Source organism: Sinocyclocheilus grahami, unplaced genomic scaffold, assembly GCF_001515645.1.
Source record: "Sinocyclocheilus grahami isolate Dianchi unplaced genomic scaffold, SAMN03320097.WGS_v1.1 scaffold177.1, whole genome shotgun sequence".
Taxonomy (NCBI): Eukaryota; Metazoa; Chordata; class Actinopteri; order Cypriniformes; family Cyprinidae; genus Sinocyclocheilus; species Sinocyclocheilus grahami.
The window spans coordinates 271,958-291,812 of record NW_015505356.1 but is presented as its reverse complement, the minus strand read 5'-3'; the positions used below and the strand labels follow the sequence as shown (position 1 = coordinate 291,812).

The 19,855-nt window shown below is 37.1% G+C and overlaps 1 protein-coding gene across 5 annotated transcripts in view; it reads left to right on the top strand.

Moving 5' to 3' along the window:
* LOC107593909 (serine/threonine-protein kinase WNK3-like) overlaps positions 1 to 19,855 on the top strand; it is a 60,855-nt gene that overhangs the window by 19,504 nt on the left and 21,496 nt on the right. For all 5 annotated transcript variants that reach the window (XM_016283793.1, XM_016283794.1, XM_016283796.1 and 2 more), the window contains exons 3-10: positions 14,357 to 14,529; positions 14,908 to 15,128; positions 16,074 to 16,231; positions 16,656 to 16,744; positions 16,826 to 17,045; positions 17,864 to 18,176; positions 18,285 to 18,391; positions 18,582 to 18,803. In XM_016283793.1, coding sequence (XP_016139279.1) covers positions 14,357 to 14,529; positions 14,908 to 15,128; positions 16,074 to 16,231; positions 16,656 to 16,744; positions 16,826 to 17,045; positions 17,864 to 18,176; positions 18,285 to 18,391; positions 18,582 to 18,803 — 1,503 coding nt within the window. The remainder of the gene's footprint in view (positions 1 to 14,356; positions 14,530 to 14,907; positions 15,129 to 16,073; positions 16,232 to 16,655; positions 16,745 to 16,825; positions 17,046 to 17,863; positions 18,177 to 18,284; positions 18,392 to 18,581; positions 18,804 to 19,855) is intronic.

Here is a 19,855-nt window from a genome sequence, read left to right as displayed (position 1 = left end):
ACTGCTCAAAGCTTTCCGTTATCGCTCTGGGTTTTCCATTTCTCACTCTCCAGTGAGAGAACCCCCACTCTGAGCAATCCTGGAGTGAAAAAAAAACATCTTTGTCTTTCATAAAACCAGTTCCTCGCTGCAGACAAAATCACACAAATCCACTTTAAATACAATTAACATAAGCACAAAACAGATGATTTGCAGTTATCTCTCCTTTAATGAGCAAAAGTACTTCCTGGGTATTCATTCATAATATGAATTCTCACGAAACGATCCTTAATAGCCTGATAAATAATCAGAATTGTATACTGAGCTATCAATTATATCTCCAGGCCTATTTGAATCACACAAAATGAATCTGTCGGAATTGGTTTCAACATTTGTATTAGATTTTTCGACTCAAGAATGCCATCAAAACATCCTGTTCTTTTCCGCTCATGGTTATGGTGCAAAAATGAAATGCAAAGTAATTGCAGTGCTCGGGCAAACCACTATATGCTTAGGTTGGTGTCGCTATAGAACCGGTAAATGTGGTTTACAGGTTTCATAGAAAGAGAATAATGTGCGCTAAATCAGTCACTATAGAAATCGAATACTTTAATGGTTACAGACGAAATAGCTCAACTTGAGAGCCAATGCTAATGTAATGACGTGAAATAAAACGGCATGTTTTAAAGATGAGTGGCTTGATTAAGTGGTGGAAATAGCGGATGATGGGCACAGAACTGTAACAAAACTCTTACAGTTACACACAGGTGTGGTAGTGTGCAAACTCTACTACATAGAGATGTATTATATTGACCTCAAAAAGGGAATTCATGAGCAATAACTGCTTCATTTTTTCATATTATATTATTTTAAATTAAATTTATAATAAAGAATTAAACTGTTCTGCGTGAGATTTTTTTTAAATTATTTTTAATAGAATTTCTTAGTAACAGCACTGTAAAAAATGTTTTCTCAGGTAACCTAAAATGTGCATCATTTAGCATCATTGCCCGTTAGTGATTATAAGAACATGAGACAAGTGAGGTGTGAGGAGTCCCTCTCACACTTGACTCACATATCCAGTTACAAACAGCCTGCACGTTTCACTTTGAAATGCTACTCTCCCAGGGACATTTATGAAAATCATGTTTGAAAAATGTTAATGTAAGGTAGAAATTGTTTGTAAATAGATTGTTTTTATTAATGAAGCACTTGTGTAGTTTTCTTAAATGGATGTCCATAAAAGTTAAAATACTTGCTTGGGAGTTCATAATGTAATGTTTGAGCATGGGCTGGGCCTTATTTTGAATAACCTGTTCATGTCAGCTGAGGTGAGGTCTGGATTGCTTTCACTTTTATTTCTGATTTTGAGACTCTTCCTTGTTTCTAACATTCATCTTACTGTTATAGAAGAACATCTCTTGATGCACGTTAAATAATAATAAATGACAGCGTAGGTTATTTCAGAACAGTGCTACTCTGCATGACCTCACTGAGTCCAGACAGATTTGTTCTGGGTGCCAGTGAGAGCAGTAGTGATGGTTAGAAGGCATGTTGTTCTGTCATTTCGGTCACAGTTTTGTTCTCTATATGGCCTGGATCCAGATAAAAGCGGAGAAGTGCATAGCTCTGTAATGTGAATTTGGCTATTTTTGCAACTAACTAAATAAGCCAAGCAGAGCTGGCTAGACAGATATTCTTCCAAAGCCTCCAGGTTGGAGATGTTTCTGTCTGGCCAGCATGTCCTTTAATGACACCTTACCTTTAAAAGCATTTGAAGCTAAGAGCTAAAAGTTGTTCTATCATCAGTGCATGAGCAAATGTGGATTTATGTTGTTTACTCCATTATCACTTATGTGCAACTTATCTGATGTTTATTTGATTACAATAGCTCATTAAGGTTTTATCTGCTGCATTGAAAAGCCTTATCAAAACCTCATCCCACACACTCACATACATGTTTGTTTGAGGATCATGGTGGGGATGCACAATATTTTGGTATCATAGTAAAAAAAAGGAGCAGGTTTATTACTGACTGAATGGTTAAAGAAGTCGTGTCAAGTCACTAGACAAAAATAGATTTTTTTTATTATCAAATTACAAATAAAAAAAACAAACATGCATTGTTGAATCATTCACAGTAAGATCAATAACAGCCATTTAAAAAATAGGGTGAATATCCATTCAGTGGCAACTTATCAAAAATACTACTGATTTAATAACATTTAAAAGTAATCTAGCAATTTTGTGCCTGAATTAACTTGTAACATTTAAAATGTCTGTTTTTAATTGTTACTTTTTTGTCTTGACTAATTTTTAAAATGTGTATAGAATTTTAATATAAACTGTGATTTTAATATAATATTTACTGGTTGTCAGGCATAACAAAAAAATTATCAGCTTGTCAGTATTGGTCTGATATTTAATAAGGTTGCATCTCGAGGGACTTTTCCTTAATGTATGCGAGTAATGATATTTTCTATCCCTTTTTTGCTGATTTACGTTTTCGTTAAAACATTAGTATTTGTTTATTGAGCCTTTGTCATTACGGGGACCATTTGCTGGTCCCAGTGGTGTGATTTCAGTTTATACTATCCTAGTGGGCACATTTAGGATAGTATAAACTACACACACACAAAGGTCCACAAACACTGGAAGGGAAGGGACTGTTGAGACAGGGATTACCTGTGTCTTCAACTTCAACACTTGAAAGAGTGGGAAATAGATGTTCACATTTCAGTTTCTCCCTCTGTTCTGTTTCATATGAAGCTCTTGGTGAATATTTCCTAAACATGTTCTTTAATTTATGTCTTTGTCTTTCTTAATTTATTACACTATAAGTGCAAACGCAACTCAGATTTATTACCATGCGCTCTACTCCTTGCAGCTCTATACTGGTACGTGAACTACAGTGTTGTGTGCCTTTGTTATGCGTGTGTGTGGGGCCGGGTGTACAGCGTTGGAGGGATGTTCTCTCTGTCCGTGTGATTGAGTATACAGGGTGATCCAGGGAGTTAATTGCAGTGGGTGCCTGTCAGACCTGAACAAAAAGCCTGCACAGACAGCACAACTCACGCAGAAACACAACTGGCTGAATGCAAGCAGCCCAAACCAGACCAGTCTGCCCCAGTTCAGCTCCTGCCACAACAAAACACCCTCCAGACCATAGAATTTTTTTTTGATTTAGTCATTTTATAAGTAAAAATAAAACTGTAAAAAAAAAATTTTTGATGCTTGTCTTTTTATAAATAGACTAGCTGAAACACTATTCATACAATAAGTGAAACGGTAGATGAAAAAAATTAATATTTCCCAAACCAGACCAGTCTGCCCCAGTTCAGCTCCTGCCACAACAAAACACCCTCCAGACCATAGAAATTTTTTTTGATTTAGTCATTTTATAAGTAAAAATAAAACTGTAAAAAAAAAATGTTTTGATGCTTGTCTTTTTATAAATAGACTAGCTGAAACACTATTCATACAATAAGTGAAACGGTAGATGAAAAAAATTAATATTCGTATACCGACTTGGATGGGATTGTGGTCTTCTGTAGTTTTACTGCAGATGTTATGAAGGGTCATGTGCTCTGGAAGCGGTGGTCTCAAAATCCATTGAATCCAAGACTTAGGTGATGTTAATTATATCATTTATAGCTGCATGTGAATCGTTTTAGCCAGAAGTTTGGCAGAAAGGTCCATAATGAAGTTGCAGAAAAGAAAGCTTTTTAGCAATACTGAGTTGTACTGTCTCTCTCTCCCAGACTAAACTAATTTAATTCAGAGTAATGTACTGTAAGTGCAGCAGAACTTTTCACCCAGTTGTGGTCAAATTTGGTGTCAGACCTTCATTTACATAATGTGGCTCTGAGTAAAAGAGAGACTGAGGCAATGGCTCAGTGTAAACATCTTCATTCTGATGGCAGAGCTCTGAGCCTTCTGTTAAACACAGAGACCAATCCTGTCTGTGCAAAAGGTCAGTATCCTTCACGTTCAGACATACTGACCAGTGAGTTTTTAAAGGTGCACTTGGTAATGAATAGTAATTTTGAAAATATGTTAAATAATTTACAGTCACATGAGATGAAGTCATATCGGTTATGTAATAAAAGCTGTATTTTGCATGGAGCAGGTCACCTCATTGGGGCCAACAAGTTAAGATCACATGACCATCCGACTATCACTCACTTTATCTCTTTCAGACAAATAATGTTATCCTTTTCTAAAGCTCTGTTATTTAATACAAATGCTTAATGACTCACTGTCTGCAGCTTTTAATCATTAAAAAAAAAAAAGATGAAAATGAGTCAATCAACAATTTTTAGTCATCATCAAGCATCAGTCTGTTCAATTAGTTCTGAAATATGTGTTTCTTTATGAGTAATACATATTTATTTCTGTTCCGTTCCACCAGTTGATCGTATTAGTGCATTTATTAGTTATTACTGGTAGTGGTCGACCGACATTGATTTTTTTGACAGCCGATGCCGATATCTGTATACCGACTTGGATGGGATTGTGGTCTTCTGTAGTTTTACTGCAGATGTTATGAAGGGTCATGTGCTCTGGAAGCGGTGGTCTCAAAATCCATTGAATCCAAGACTTAGGTGATGTTAATTATATCATTTATAGCTGCATGTGAATCGTTTTAGCCAGAAGTTTGGCAGAAAGGTCCATAATGAAGTTGCAGAAAAGAAAGCTTTTTAGCAATACTGAGTTGTACTGTCTCTCTCTCCCAGACTAAACTAATTTAATTCAGAGTAATGTACTGTAAGTGCAGCAGAACTTTTCACCCAGTTGTGGTCAAATTTGGTGTCAGACCTTCATTTACATAATGTGGCTCTGAGTAAAAGAGAGACTGAGGCAATGGCTCAGTGTAAACATCTTCATTCTGATGGCAGAGCTCTGAGCCTTCTGTTAAACACAGAGACCAATCCTGTCTGTGCAAAAGGTCAGTATCCTTCACGTTCAGACATACTGACCAGTGAGTTTTTAAAGGTGCACTTGGTAATGAATAGTAATTTTGAAAATATGTTAAATAATTTACAGTCACATGAGATGAAGTCATATCGGTTATGTAATAAAAGCTGTATTTTGCATGGAGCAGGTCACCTCATTGGGGCCAACAAGTTAAGATCACATGACCATCCGACTATCACTCACTTTATCTCTTTCAGACAAATAATGTTATCATCCTTTTCTAAAGCTCTGTTATTTAATACAAATGCTTAATGACTCACTGTCTGCAGCTTTTAATCATAAAAAAAAAAAGATGAAAATGAGTCAATCAACAATTTTTAGTCATCATCAAGCATCAGTCTGTTCAATTAGTTCTGAAATATGTGTTTCTTTATGAGTAATACATATTTATTTCTGTTCCGTTCCACCAGTTGATCGTATTAGTGCATTTATTAGTTATTACTGGTAGTGGTCGAATATGTGTTTCTTTATGAGTAATACATATTTATTTCTGTTCCGTTCCACCAGTTGATCGTATTAGTGCATTTATTAGTTATTACTGGTAGTGGTCGACCGACATTGATTTTTTTGACAGCCGATGCCGATATCTTGGAAAGCAGGGTGGATATAAAGCCGATATAATTTGGTTTATTTTATTTAATATTTAAGAAATTTGAAATAATTTGAAAATGGATTAAAAAATAAATGTGTAAAATAAACATGCTTATACTTTAAATGACAAAATATTTTTCACAAATAAACAAATATTTAATAAAAATATAATTAAAAAGGAAGTAAACACTGTAACCAACAGGGCACTCAGTATTCTGGGAAGTTTGTGTGCATTGGAAATCACATTTTTTCAAATAAAGCCAAGGTAACTCTCATTTTACATACAGCACACAGTGAAAATGACATGAATATGGCAGTGGGCAAAAGCATGAAGCGTAGCATAATTTGAAATTACGAGTTTAAAGGGGTCATATGATGCGATTTCAATTTTTCCTTTCTCTTTGGAGTGATACAAGCTCTTGGTGCGTAAAGAAGATCTGTAAAGTTGCAAAGACTAAAGTCTCAAATCCAAAGAGATATTCTTTATAAAAGTTGAGCTGATCCGTGCTGGCTGCGGAGGAAATACTTCAACTTCGCGCTGTCTATCGCCAGATCGGCTTTCACCGTGGACGAAGCGAGTCCAGCCCGTGGTCGTCACATGTGGTTGCCGCAGGCATCACAGTATGGTAAGGGACGTAACATTTCCGTCACATCCTTGAGGAATTTGGCCAATCACAATGCACTGGATAGCTGGCCAATCAGAGCACACCTCGCTTTTTCAGTACATTATTCAAACAATAATGTACAGTATGTGAAAAATAATGTGTTTTTTGAACCTTAAACCGCATAAACGCATTTCATTACACCAAATACACAAAATAATGTTCTTTTTAGCAGCATCATATGACCCCTTTAAAGTTTGTCGATTGCGCGTCTGAATGAAGCTGAACGCTCCTCCTGTCCGCATTCAATTCGCACGGACCGACCATCATGCAGCGTGCACGTGATCATGCAGGATACAAATGCACACTTCATAAGATCTCACAGCTGGATTCGACTAAGTTTGCAAGGTTTTTGAAATTAGATGTTCATTAGTCATTCAAAGATTTGTTTAAATGATATAACTGCGTATTTGCTGAATGCTGATGGAAAACTAGAAAGTATTATAATGTTTGCCTTTCTATTACTAACAATATAAAAGCAATCGTTATAATACTTTTTGTATAAATTGAATTGCTTTGTTTAACCGTTCTATCTGATTATTAGACGACTTCTATCCGTGGACAGAACTGTTAACGACGACAGTGAACGAGGGAGAATGTGAGCACTGAGTGTTCAGGCGCTGCCGTTCTCAGCGCCGTCAAAATAAAAGTCCCACCACAAACACATCGGCCAAACAGAAAAACTTATCGGCCGATATTTGAAAAATATCAAATATCGGCTGACCACTAATTACAGGATTGCTCAGTCAGAATACATCTAAATGGTTATTGTCATGTGTTTTCACTAGCGCACACACATATATGAAGACAGGCATTTGTCTTCATTGCAGTGCATTGAGCATTGGGTATTATGTTGCTTTTGCCATGCTGCTGTATTACAGTGAATGTGTTAGTAATATGAGCTGATCGTCCACCCTCCCTTGCCTCTTCATTGCAGTTAAACCCAAAAGGCATGTCGACTAGCGCAATAATAAAAAGATGATGGTCATGATTGCTTTACACATCCATAGGGATCAGAGAATTTGTTTAGATTAGTGAATGTGGAAGGCACAGCTAAACTCAATTTAAAAGCCATGATGTATGTAGTATGTACTAATGCATTCTTCTTATGTTTCATCAGCACACGCAGGAGCTCAGCAAGCATTCATGTGTAGTGTTTTTGTGGAACTTTTTCAGGCTGAACAGGTGACAGGTCCTGAAGTGTTTCTTTTTGTGGAAAGGGTCAGGCTGTCTTAGGCTTTACACTCTTTACGGTAGCCTGAGTTACTGCAGCCTCACCTGACAACTGAACAAACACGCTGCCAAACTAAGCAGATGCAACTTTAACATGGAAACTCAACTTGCATAATGTTTAAAGTGTGGTTGATAGGTTGCTTGACCGGTTTTTCTCATTTCAATGTGTGCCGTCGTTTGTGACTAATAAGCCATAGATATTGAACAGCTTTTAGTGACCAAAACTCATTACCAAGATTTAGTGCAGATTATGAACTAAATAAAAAAGGTTTACATTCTGGTGATTTTGACATCTCATAAAATAGTTTGCTATAGCGCAGTGGGGAGTGATTTTGCAATCTGGAAGGTTTAGGTTCAATTCCTGGAATTATTATTTTATAAAAGGGAAATTTCAGCCGGATAGCCAGACAATAGTTTGTGAACAAAAAATGTCCATCTTCAGGCTGTCTTAGGCTTTACACTCTTTACGGTAGCCTGAGTTACTGCAGCCTCACCTGACAACTGAACAAACACGCTGCCAAACTAAGCAGATGCAACTTTAACATGGAAACTCAACTTGCATAATGTTTAAAGTGTGGTTGATAGGTTGCTTGGCCGGTTTTTCTCATTTCAATGTGTGCCGTCGTTTGTGACTAATAAGCCATAGATATTGAACAGCTTTTAGTGACCAAAACTCATTACCAAGATTTAGTGCAGATTATGAACTAAATAAAAAAGGTTTACATTCTGGTGATTTTGACATCTCATAAAATAGTTTGCTATAGCACAGTGGGGAGTGATTTTGCAATCTGGAAGGTTTAGGTTCAATTCCTGGAATTATTATTTTATAAAAGGGAAATTTCAGCCGGATAGCCAGACAATAGTTTGTGAACAAAAAATGTCCATCTAGTTTTACATGACATGACTAATCACTCACTTTCTTAATTCTCCTCTCAATTGCTGACTCAGGTTGCTGAACATAATGCTTTAAAAGCCAGGACAAGACACTGTCATGAAGAGGCCAAAGGACCGGTGAAACAGAGGCGCCCTTACAAGACAGTCTTAGACACTAACTCAGCATTCAGAGTTCACCAGCAGGGCTGCATGTGGACGCTCAGACAAACACTAGCACACACAAGCATAGATACACTCATGTAAGATTTCAGCCACAAAATACAGAGCTCAGCATGAATTTTCAATGCACCATAAAACAGGAAACATCTGTCAACACGAAGAAACCTTGTTGTAGTGCTGGAAGTGTATGGTCAAAGTTCAAGGAATGGGGTGATGCTTTTGGTGATGTGTGGGTTTGTTTGTAACCGTTATAAGCTTTATGTTGATAGCTTTATGTTTCGGAGTAGTTATTGATCAATAAGGGTTTTTCAGTCAGTACGTTTACATGGACAACAATACTCCGATTTTAATATGATTAAGACAATACTCTGATTAAGAATGAGTTCACCAGCAGGGCTGCATGTGGACGCTCAGACAAACACTAGCACACACAAGCATAGATACACTCATGTAAGATTTCAGCCACAAAATACAGAGCTCAGCATGAATTTTCAATGCACCATAAAACAGGAAACATCTGTCAACACGAAGAAACCTTGTTGTAGTGCTGGAAGTGTATGGTCAAAGTTCAAGGAATGGGGTGATGCTTTTAGTGATGTGTGGGTTTGTTTGTAACCGTTATAAGCTTTATGTTGATAGCTTTATGTTTCGGAGTAGTTATTGATCAATAAGGGTTTTTCAGTCAGTACGTTCACATGGACAACAATACTCCGATTTTAATACGATTAAGACAATACTCTGATTAAGAATCTACCATGTAAACAGATTTTTGATTACCTTAATCCGGCTAAAGTCATAATCGAAGTAAACACTAATCGAATTTAGACATGCGGAGTATTCCTATTTTAGTCACATTATTGAAGTGCAGTAAAGACATGTACACACCTTAATCACATTATTACCATCGTGTAGGACTTTTCGCCGCATTTTGCGACAGGATACACACACGGCAGTGCTCAACCGTTTGACCGCATATAAAAGAGCTTCAACACCGCCGTCGTCTGTATGCACGTACAAATAATTAACTGCACTTGAAGCTTTCATAAAATTAAAAATGAAACACCCAAAACTGTACATGGCATCATCACGAAGATGAACTATATGTTTATATGTGAAATTCCGGAGGGGATGTCGGATGGCGTCGCGTGGTGAAGTAATAACGTGTGCCATTAATCGAACTATGTACTATAACATGTAAAACAGGAACATGAAAGGAATATTCTAAAAGCAACTCATGTAAACACCATAATCATAATATTGGCTTATTTAGAATAAGGTAAATAATTAGATTACTGATGTCCATGTAAACGTAGTCAATGAGACATTATTAAACTTGAACATTTGGTCCCACCAATCTAAAATATTTGATTACAACCTGGACTAGGTCTTCACAAATTCTGTGTACATGCAAGAGATGGGGGTAAAATCCATTCACTGATGCATTGTGATGCTTTCCTAAATTATTCTGGATTGATCCATCGAAATTAATTATTAATTATTCTGGTTATTGAAAATGCTTACACAGGGCAAAACATTACAGATAAGTGCCTTGCTGTGTGCAGCACTACAAAAATGGCATAGAAGGCCTATCTGCACTGGCATTTATACCATGAAAAGTATGCTCGCACTGTACAAACAAGCACACACAGGAGCATTCAACAACACAAAGAATCTACACTGAAAATCCTCTCCAGATTTCATCTTATTCTGTTTTTATTGGCTGATCAAAGCAGACATACTTTAGCACAGTGTTTATGTGGAACCTTCACAGGATTAGCAGGAGACACCTTTTGAAGAATTGAGTTGTTGAACTGATTTATGATAGTTTTGGAATCAAATTATGATTTGTTGAATTGAAATTGAACTGACTGAATATGCTTTAAAAAAATTCTAAAGTGAAGCTGAGAGTACTGCATTTTTATTGGTAGCTAAAATCTTTAAAACTCTAATATAATAAAAAATGCAGAGGCTGATGTACACTGCTGTTAAAATGTTTGTGGTCGGTAAGATTTATTTGATCGATAAAAACAGTAACAATGTGAAATATTACTATAATTTAAAATAAGTGCATTGTGTTTTAATATATTAAAATTTTTTAAAACAAAGCTAAATTTTCAGCAGCCGTTATTCCAGTCTTCAGTGTCACATGATCTTTCAGCCGTAAATCATTCTAATATGATGATTTCATGTTTAAGAAACATTTCTTATTATTTTCAATGTTGAAAGCACTTGTGCTGTTTAATATTTTTGTGTAAACCATGATACGTTTTTTCCGAATTTTTTATAAAAAATAAAGTTCAAAAGAACTGCATTTATTTTAACTAGAAATTTTTTGTAACATCATAAATCTTTTGACATCTATGCTGAGTAAAAGTATTCATTTCTTTCAAACAAGAAAACTCCAAACATTTGAATGGTAATGTATGTGAAGAATTTTGTGAGTGACTGGTGTTTGGATTATGCAGTGCTTTCATCAAGAGTTCTGCGGGTAGATTGATCTTGGGTCTACACAACTTACTGGCATAGAAAGGAGGAAAAGAAAACAAGAGGCCTCAGCTTTCACAGAATACTTCCTCAAAGTAACACCCAGGTAGCTGATGGCTTAAAAGAGAAGGGAGAGCAGAGAGAGGATGACCTGATTTACAGATGGAAGTTTAACAAGAGAGAAACCTCATTACATGGCAAATCAGATTGAATGCCTCAAAACAGCCTCCAGAAATTAGCCCTATTTGTTGATGCATAGACAGCAGGCCATTGCAAAGTTGTTTACAGAAATTAAAGTAAAATTGTCTATAAATCTCATGCCAGTGAGTTTGCCGAGCTGTGAAAGCTGTCATTTCTTACTTTTATTTGGCTGTTTATTTTACACTGCTTACATAACTCATGTTTTGGCTTTTGAACCAGACATCTTTGATTATTTTTATCTATGTAGGTCACGCAGACCAACTCTCAAAGCCTAAGGGTCAAGGAATCTCAATACTTTTGTATTTAGCTATATGTACCGAATGACCCATGAGAACCTAATGTTAGAGTATCAAAGTTAGACCGATGATTTATATATCTGTGTGTATATATATATATATATATATATATATATATATATTAGGGTGACCATACGTGCCATTTTTCCAGGATGCGTCCTGGCCAGGATTTCTATATTGCCTAAAATATCTAGGTTTTGGCTTTGTTTGCGTGTGCAGACTGATCGGTGTATGACATCAAAATACCATACAGACGGTTATGCTTTCGAAGCGCTCTCGAGGTATTTTAATGTCAAACACTGATCGGTCTGAACACTTTTTTTTTTTTTAATTAAAATCAGAATTCAGAGAGATGTTCTGTCATCACACAGATTAAAGATTACAGGCCGGTTTTGGGACATCAGTTCAGATTCAGTGAAGAAAAGAATCAAACAGTGGCTTGTCTTAAAGGGATAGTTCATCCAAATATGAAAATTGTCATGATTTATTCACCCTCATGGAATGTCTTTGTGTTTATTTGTCCATGCAATGGAAGTCAAAGGGCTCTAGTGTTTTTTAAACCCCAGTGAATTTCATTTTATGGACAAAAAAAATTCTTCAAAGTATCTTCTTTTGTGCTCTACAGAGTTTTAGTGCAGTTTTAAAATGATAAGAGGGTGAGTAAATGATGACACATACATTTTTAGCCAAACTGTTCCTTTAAAAACGAATGCGCTTTATTAGATGAAGCCTTGATGCATTAATATTGTTTTATTAGTATTGTGAGGTTGTTCAGGGTGAGCATAGTTAATAATCAGTGTGTTGCATGGCAGCACAAGTGTGTGAGTGGTGTTCACCAGTGGAGTGATTGAGTGTGTGTGCTTGGTGTTGGCACTGTGTGCCAGAGACGGGATTTAATCAACATCCGCTACACTGGGGCAATCTGGTCATGGTGGCCGCTGTGGCTGAAATGGGATTTTTAGGCTAATGCTGGGTGTTGCCACCCTGTCACACATCTCCTTTTTGCCAGCGCCACCAGGTGGCCATTGATCGCTAGTGCACTGTCTCTGAGTCTGTGCTGAGTGCATGTGCCCATGCTGAACCAAGCATTTTGCTGTGATCAGCCATTGCTGAACACCTCCAAATATCTCTCCCGCCGCCCCGCCTGCCACAGTGCTGTATTGAAACCACCAAAGATGGCAGATTTGCTGATGAACGACATAACGTAGCGTGTTTGGAAGGGTTACATTCTTGCAGTAAAACTGAATGAATACAAAGCTTTGAACATTCCTCTCTCGCAGCACATTTTTTAAAGGGGAACTCATTTTCTCTCAGCAGCAAGTGGCTGGAAGTGTGCTGCCTGTGCTGTCATGGTATGCTGACATTTATAATTAATGAGGCAATACAATATAATTTATGCTGTGAATTTAAATCACATTTATATAAAATCACAGACTAGTTAGTAATATTTATGACTTGGTCATTAACATGATTAATAGGACAGTCGAGAGCACTTTTGGGTGTGAAAATTATTATATCTTTCATAGAGAGGATGTTGAAGCAAGGTCTGTTCCATTTCCTATGTCAATTTTGCATAGAAGTACAATAATTATGCTTGTAAATGTCTGCATACTTTTGTTTTCGCTCTCCATCCCAGTCAGTGTGATTTTTTTTCCAGATCTTAAGCTTTTATTGTGAAGTAAAAATTTAGATATGTCAGAGTTAAACAGTCTGAAAGGAAATTTTAAAGCATTTCAGACTGCATTTTACTGATATATATACTTCAGTATTTAATGTTTTGTAGGGGTGTAACGGTACACAAATATGACGGTTCGGTATGTACCTCGGTTTTAACGGTTCGGTATGATCTCGGTACAGCAGGGGGGAAATCTTTTTCTTTTTTTTTTGTTTACTGAACAAGTTGCTCTTTCTTTAAATACATTCAGTTATAGTTTAAATGTTTTTAGTGATACAAATCTACCTCAGCTTATGCTTAAAACTATAGGGAGCCCTTTTACATTATAAGGTTACAATTAGGCCTAACAACTTAACCCAAACTTAAATTTAATTACTATTTATTTTTAAATAGTTGATCAACAGTCAACTTTTAAAAAATAATAATAATAATAATTGTATGCAAACATGTAAACTGCACATAATGCAGTTTTTAAATTAATTTATAAATAATACAATTTCTAAGCTATTTGTTCAAATATATTCAATTACACAATGGCTGTCACAGCATGTTTCATAACAGATTAATTTAAACATACTGTACATTAAATAATTAAGACTAACAGGTTTAGTAAAATATAATGAGTATATGGTGTAATATTTCGCAAAATGCTCCTCTCTAGACTTCAAACGAGCTGTGGACACTGATGACTTGCTGAGGTAAATTAAATGCTACGTGACATTTTATTTCCACGCTGATGTCTTTCCGTGGTTGAGCAACTACACGACAGCAACACTGATTGAGCAATTACACAAGGCATGAGATGTTCAGTTATGTTTATTCGCGTTAAAACTAGTAGTACAGAGGAAGGAATGGTCACGTTCACTCGCGCTCCGCTCTGCACAAATCAGCGGGGCGTCACGGTTCAGACACGGGAACTGGAGCTGATCGCGGCCGCTCTAGTCAGTGCTTGTGTTGGGATTATACCAGCACGTTTCTGAACCGTCCCAGAAGCGGCTCTCCAAGGCGTTTATACAGCGATCTGTCATGCCACATCAAAGACTGTCAAAAAGCCATTTATTATTTGAATTTCTGGAGAAAACAAAAACTAAAAACTATTAGTTCGGTTCACATGCGTACCGAACCGAAAGACCCGTACCGAAACGGTTCGGTACGAATACGTGTACCGTTACACCCCTAATGTTTTGTGTTTGTTTATTTGTCAGGATCGAAAGCTGACCAAAGCGGAGCAGCAGCGGTTTAAAGAGGAGGCTGAAATGCTGAAGGGTCTACAGCATCCCAACATTGTGCGTTTCTATGACTCCTGGGAGTCTGTTCTTAGAGGCAAGAAGTGCATCGTCCTGGTGACTGAGCTCATGACCTCAGGAACGCTCAAAACGTGTGTATCATTACGTTTTAGATTTTATTTAATGTTTTTCATTGTTTTTTAATATTGAAATAAATAATACACGTATAACTAATACACCTATATAAATATGTATCAATATTTGTTTGAAAAATAGTAATAGATTGGTACAATAGCTGTAAGTGATTAATGTGTTGCATCATATGCCATCAGTTTTTGATCAAATCTGTAAATCTGTCTTAATATGTGGCCGACTTAACAGATTTTTTGCTGCTATATGCTGCAAAATGTTACTCTCTTAGTTTTTGGCCCATTCAGGCTGTTGCTGTTAAGATTCATACATTTTATCATCATCAAGTAAGGGTGAAAACGTCTTCATGAGAAACTTGCGACTGCTTTTCTCTGCTTTAGATACCTTAAGCGCTTTAAAGTGATGAAGCCCAAGGTTCTACGCAGCTGGTGCAGGCAAATCCTAAAGGGTCTACAGTTCCTACACACCCGTACGCCACCCATTGTGCACCGTGATCTCAAGTGTGACAATATCTTCATCACAGGCCCGACCGGTTCAGTAAAGATTGGTGACCTAGGCCTTGCCACCCTCATGCGGACATCGTTTGCCAAGAGTGTCATAGGTCTGTAACTTTCATTCAGTTTCCTGTGTGTAGTAAAAGAATATGTTGAATATTCTTGAATATGTGATTGACCTCTTTATAGCATTCTGGTTAAATGCTTGTTCTGAATGGGGTGCAGGTCTTCCACACTAGTAGCTGTAATTATGGTGTCTTTCAAGGATCCAAGAAAAGGTCTCTTCTTGCTTCCTCAGTCTCAACTTGTATTGCCACACTGGAGCACACTAAAGGGCACTGCTCACTGTTCCACATTATTGACAGCAATGTGTGCACACAAAAACATTAATACCTATTGATTTTTTTTTTAAATATATTTGCTGAGAGGAAAGTTAGCATGGCAGATTTCAAATTAGTTCAAACATAAAAAGGAAGCAGAACTTCCATCTATATTACTGTTCTCTTTAATAAGGTAAACCTGAAAGCTCCCAGCAGCAGCATACTTGGAAATTATACTATTATTGCAAGTCTTACTAAGGTAGAGGTTGCTGCAAAGGGTATCATGATTAGCAAGATCTGTGAAAGCACCAGGGTGCTGCATAGATGATGATTTCTGCTTGCAGTGGCTGAAATCCTTCATTAGAATCCCAGAAGTTTCGAGATCAATCCAGAATAAGGGATACAATTGGTTAAGGGGCTTCTCGATTGCTTCGCATATGATATACATGTGGTTTGCAGCTGAATCTGAGGAAAATCATTTGAACTTGTTGCCCTTGTGATACGTTAAAATGTATGGTGCACATTTATAGGCTTCAGACTTCAAGGTTATTGTTATAATTAAGTTTGAATTAACTACTTGCACATTGATTGACTGTTGTCAAGGAGAAAAGAAGAAATTAGTTTAACAGACTTTTGTTTTTTACCATAGCAACAGAAGATAAACATAGCAAAAATGGCAGACAGATGTCAAAAGAGACAGGATGTCAAATTAATGTTGCATTGATTTCTCAGGTACACCAGAGTTCATGGCCCCAGAGATGTACGAGGAGCACTATGACGAGTCAGTGGATGTCTATGCCTTTGGCATGTGCATGCTAGAAATGGCTACCTCAGAGTACCCATATTCAGAATGCCAAAACGCTGCACAGATTTACCGCAAAGTCACTAGTGTAAGTCTTTTTATGAATCTCAATTTGTAGATTATTATCGGGTGAATTCCCTAAATTATGTTGAGCATTTATTCTGACACTTGGTGTAGTCCAGTGTACTTTTGGCATTTTAAAGAGCCAGTTCAGGTGCCCAGATTACAGTGGTGCTACAGTGCTGTACACGCTAAGTAAAGTATGGCATATTACGGTAGTCTACAATTTGACACTCAAAACCAGCCTGCACTTTTGGGAACTGACCCATGCAAATTGTTTAGCAAAGATGTTTATGCATGTGCAAATAAATGTCATTGTCAGTGGGCACAATTAGTTTTACTGAATTCACCCTTTTTATCTTTTATTATTAGTTAAATCAATATGCACATGACACCCAGGTGTTTTGTGAATCATGTGGGGGATTAACACACTACATTTTCTCTCTGTGCAGGGTATCAAGCCTGCCAGTTTTGACAAAGTAAATGACCCTGAGGTAAAAGAAATCATTGAGTGCTGTATCCGCCAAAACCGATTAGAGCGGTAAGCACGTAAACAGTGGGAGTTCTTCTGTAAGTGAAGTGAGAATGCAAAGTCATCTAAATTCTCTCTTTTCACCCTCAGGCTCTCAGTGAAGGACCTTCTAAATCATGCCTTCTTTGCGGAGGACACCGGTGTGCGAGTGGAGCTTGCTGAGGAAGATACAGGCTGCAAAGACTGCTTGGCCCTGCGCATCTGGGTTGAAGAGCCAAAGAAACTCAAAGGCAAGCACAAGGACAACGAGGCCATCGAGTTCAGTTACGACTTGGAGAATGATAGTGCTGAAGAGGTTGCACTAGAGATGGTGAGAAACGTATAAGAGGACAAGAAGAATGTATTATAAGTCTATAAAAACAGAAATAATAAACTATAATTTGTACTATTTATTGTGATTCATTTTTTAAAAAGGAACAGTTCACCCAAAAATGTCATTACTGTAGCACTAACCTGTTTATAAAACATTTTTTTCCACCCCAATTTTTAATGTCATAAGATGACAGTTTTTATCAGGACAAACATTTGAGGGCTTATTTTGTAAGATGGACCCAGAAATAAAAACTTTAAAAAAAATGTTTTCACAAGTACATTTAATTAATATTTTATAAAATTGTGTGTATAAAATGTTGTTTGTGTATAAAGTTTTGTTTGTATTTATTATGTTGTAGTAGTTATATTGTTGACTGTTTAAATACAACCGACCAAAAAAAAAGAAGGAAAAAACTGTTTACTCATCCTCATGTCATTCCAAGACTTTATTTTTTTTTACTTTATTTTTTTTTTACTGAATGAATATCCTATCTTTTTTTTTAATAAAATGAAAGTAAATGAGGACTGGAGCTGACAACACAAGAAACTGACAAAAAAAATTATAACTTGCTTTTGCATCCTTAATAAAGCGTAAAATTCCAGTCCCCATTCATTCAAGCTAGTACTTTATTCAAAATTCCTACTTTTGTGCTCCACAAAAGACAGAAAGCCATACAGGTTTGGAATAACATGAGGGTGAGTAAATAATGACAAAATTTTGGGGTGAACTATCCCTTTTAGACATAATTTCTGTTCTCCCTCCTGTTCATCTTTTATCATTTTTACTCATGCTCCAATTCTATTGCCTCTTTATAGGTGAAGTCTGGCTTTTTCCATGAAAGTGATGCTAAGGTGGTGGGGAAGTCCATCAGAGACAGGGTTACTCTAATTAAGAAGTCCCGTAAAAGGCGGCAACAGCAGCTCCTCCAGCAACAACAACAACAAAGTTTGGATGAGCGCCGTGACTCCTCGGTCCTAACCTCCTCCTTTTCTTATGTCCAGCCTTCTGGCACCACCTCCTCACAGGGTACAGGAGCTGCTGCAGCTGCTGGGGGTCATGGGGAGGCAGAGGAGCTGCCAGAAATGGACCAACATGTCCAACAACAAGGCACTGCATTGGGCCTCACAGGTGCACAATTCAATTTTTTGAATCACAATTTATGAATAGGATCTAACAGGCACTTTTAGCTAATATTCTATGTAATGTTGATTTGGCATTCCGCTTTTCCATATTCAGAGGGTGAGAGTCTTCCTGCTGTCAGTGGCCAAAGCCAAGCTTTTTCTGTACCCGAGACAGGGAACCAATGTGCTCATGCTCAAACCAGCTACCCCACTGGCACATCTGTAAGTACTTCTATTTCAGAAAACAGTTTTATACTTTGCATGTTCATAATCTTTTTTTCTATTGCCATACATCCCCAGCTGCTGAGACACCACCATTCTTGCTCATTTGAAACCTTTGATGTTCAGTACAAAAAATAAGTGTTGTGTGAATGTACACTTTGGTCGGATAAGAATTGTTTTCTTTATTTAGGGAGTGAACGGAGCAGGGGTTATATCTCACCCCCAGCTGCTCCCTATTGATCAGAGCGGAGGGGTTCCAAATGTACCTGTTGGCCAGAATGGTGGGATATCTGGCATTTCCATGGGCCAAAGTGGTGGAGGGACTCCTAACATTCCAGTGGCACAGACTTTCATTCAGCCAGTCACTATGGCATCACAGGTCCCATTAAGTGTGCCTCAACAATATTCTCAGGTGATTGTCTCCCTTGTGTCAAGCTATACTGTGTGTTTTTCCTCTTCTCTTGGTCCACTCTTGCACTGGACACGACAATTCATATCTAAAACAAATCAATCCAAGGAGACCTGGTACACTCAGCGTCAAATCTTATTTTAGTGGAATATGTTGAGGGACTGCTAGAGTATTTCATCCCTCATAGTTTGTGACTTTGATTTAGGTCATGTGCTGAGTTACATGATGTTCACTGAACTATATTTGTAATGTTAGGTCCAGAGAACATTTTTTTTGTTGATTTATAAGCTGAACCATATGAGCTGGTAATTGCTGTAAAACCAAGCAAAAATGTATTTAATTACTGTATTCCATCCTTGAATTGTAATTGTATTATAGTACCGTCTGTTGTCATATAAAAATGTATGGTTATACATTTATGGTTAAAACATTTGTCAAAAAATACAATAAAGTATACAGAGGAGTTCCAGTATTTAAGGGAAAGCTACATTTCCTGAGAGAGTGAGTTGGAAACATTTCTGAATTAAGGCCTATTCACACTAGGAGTACAACAACAAATCAAAACAAATAATTGACCACATCAAGTACAATTTGGGGTTTTCAAACTCTCTGAAAAGTTGGCATACCTGAACAAAACTGCTGTGGTCATTCAAAAAACATTGCTGCATTGCAGTGCCAATATCGTTATGGTTTCAGCTCAGTGTGAATAGGCCTTTAGGGTACAGATTTAGTGGTGGACTGGGCTGACACGAACACCATATTTAATGGCCTTCATTTTTGGAATACAGCTACTTAACTGATGAGGCATATAATCAAAAAACAGCAGCATTGATCGTAGACTCAACACAGTCTAGAAATAACCTAATGACTCCACATGCGGAATCTTGTTTCATATCTTTTGCTTTCCATAATGTCTTGTTTCCTTTAGATGATTAATGAACTGCACTAATGCTTACTCTTGCTCTCTCTTTTTGTCCCTCCCACCACTATTTTCTTCCCCACATCATGCTCTGGCCTATCCAACCTTCCCAAATAATATCCCAATATGTTTTCCC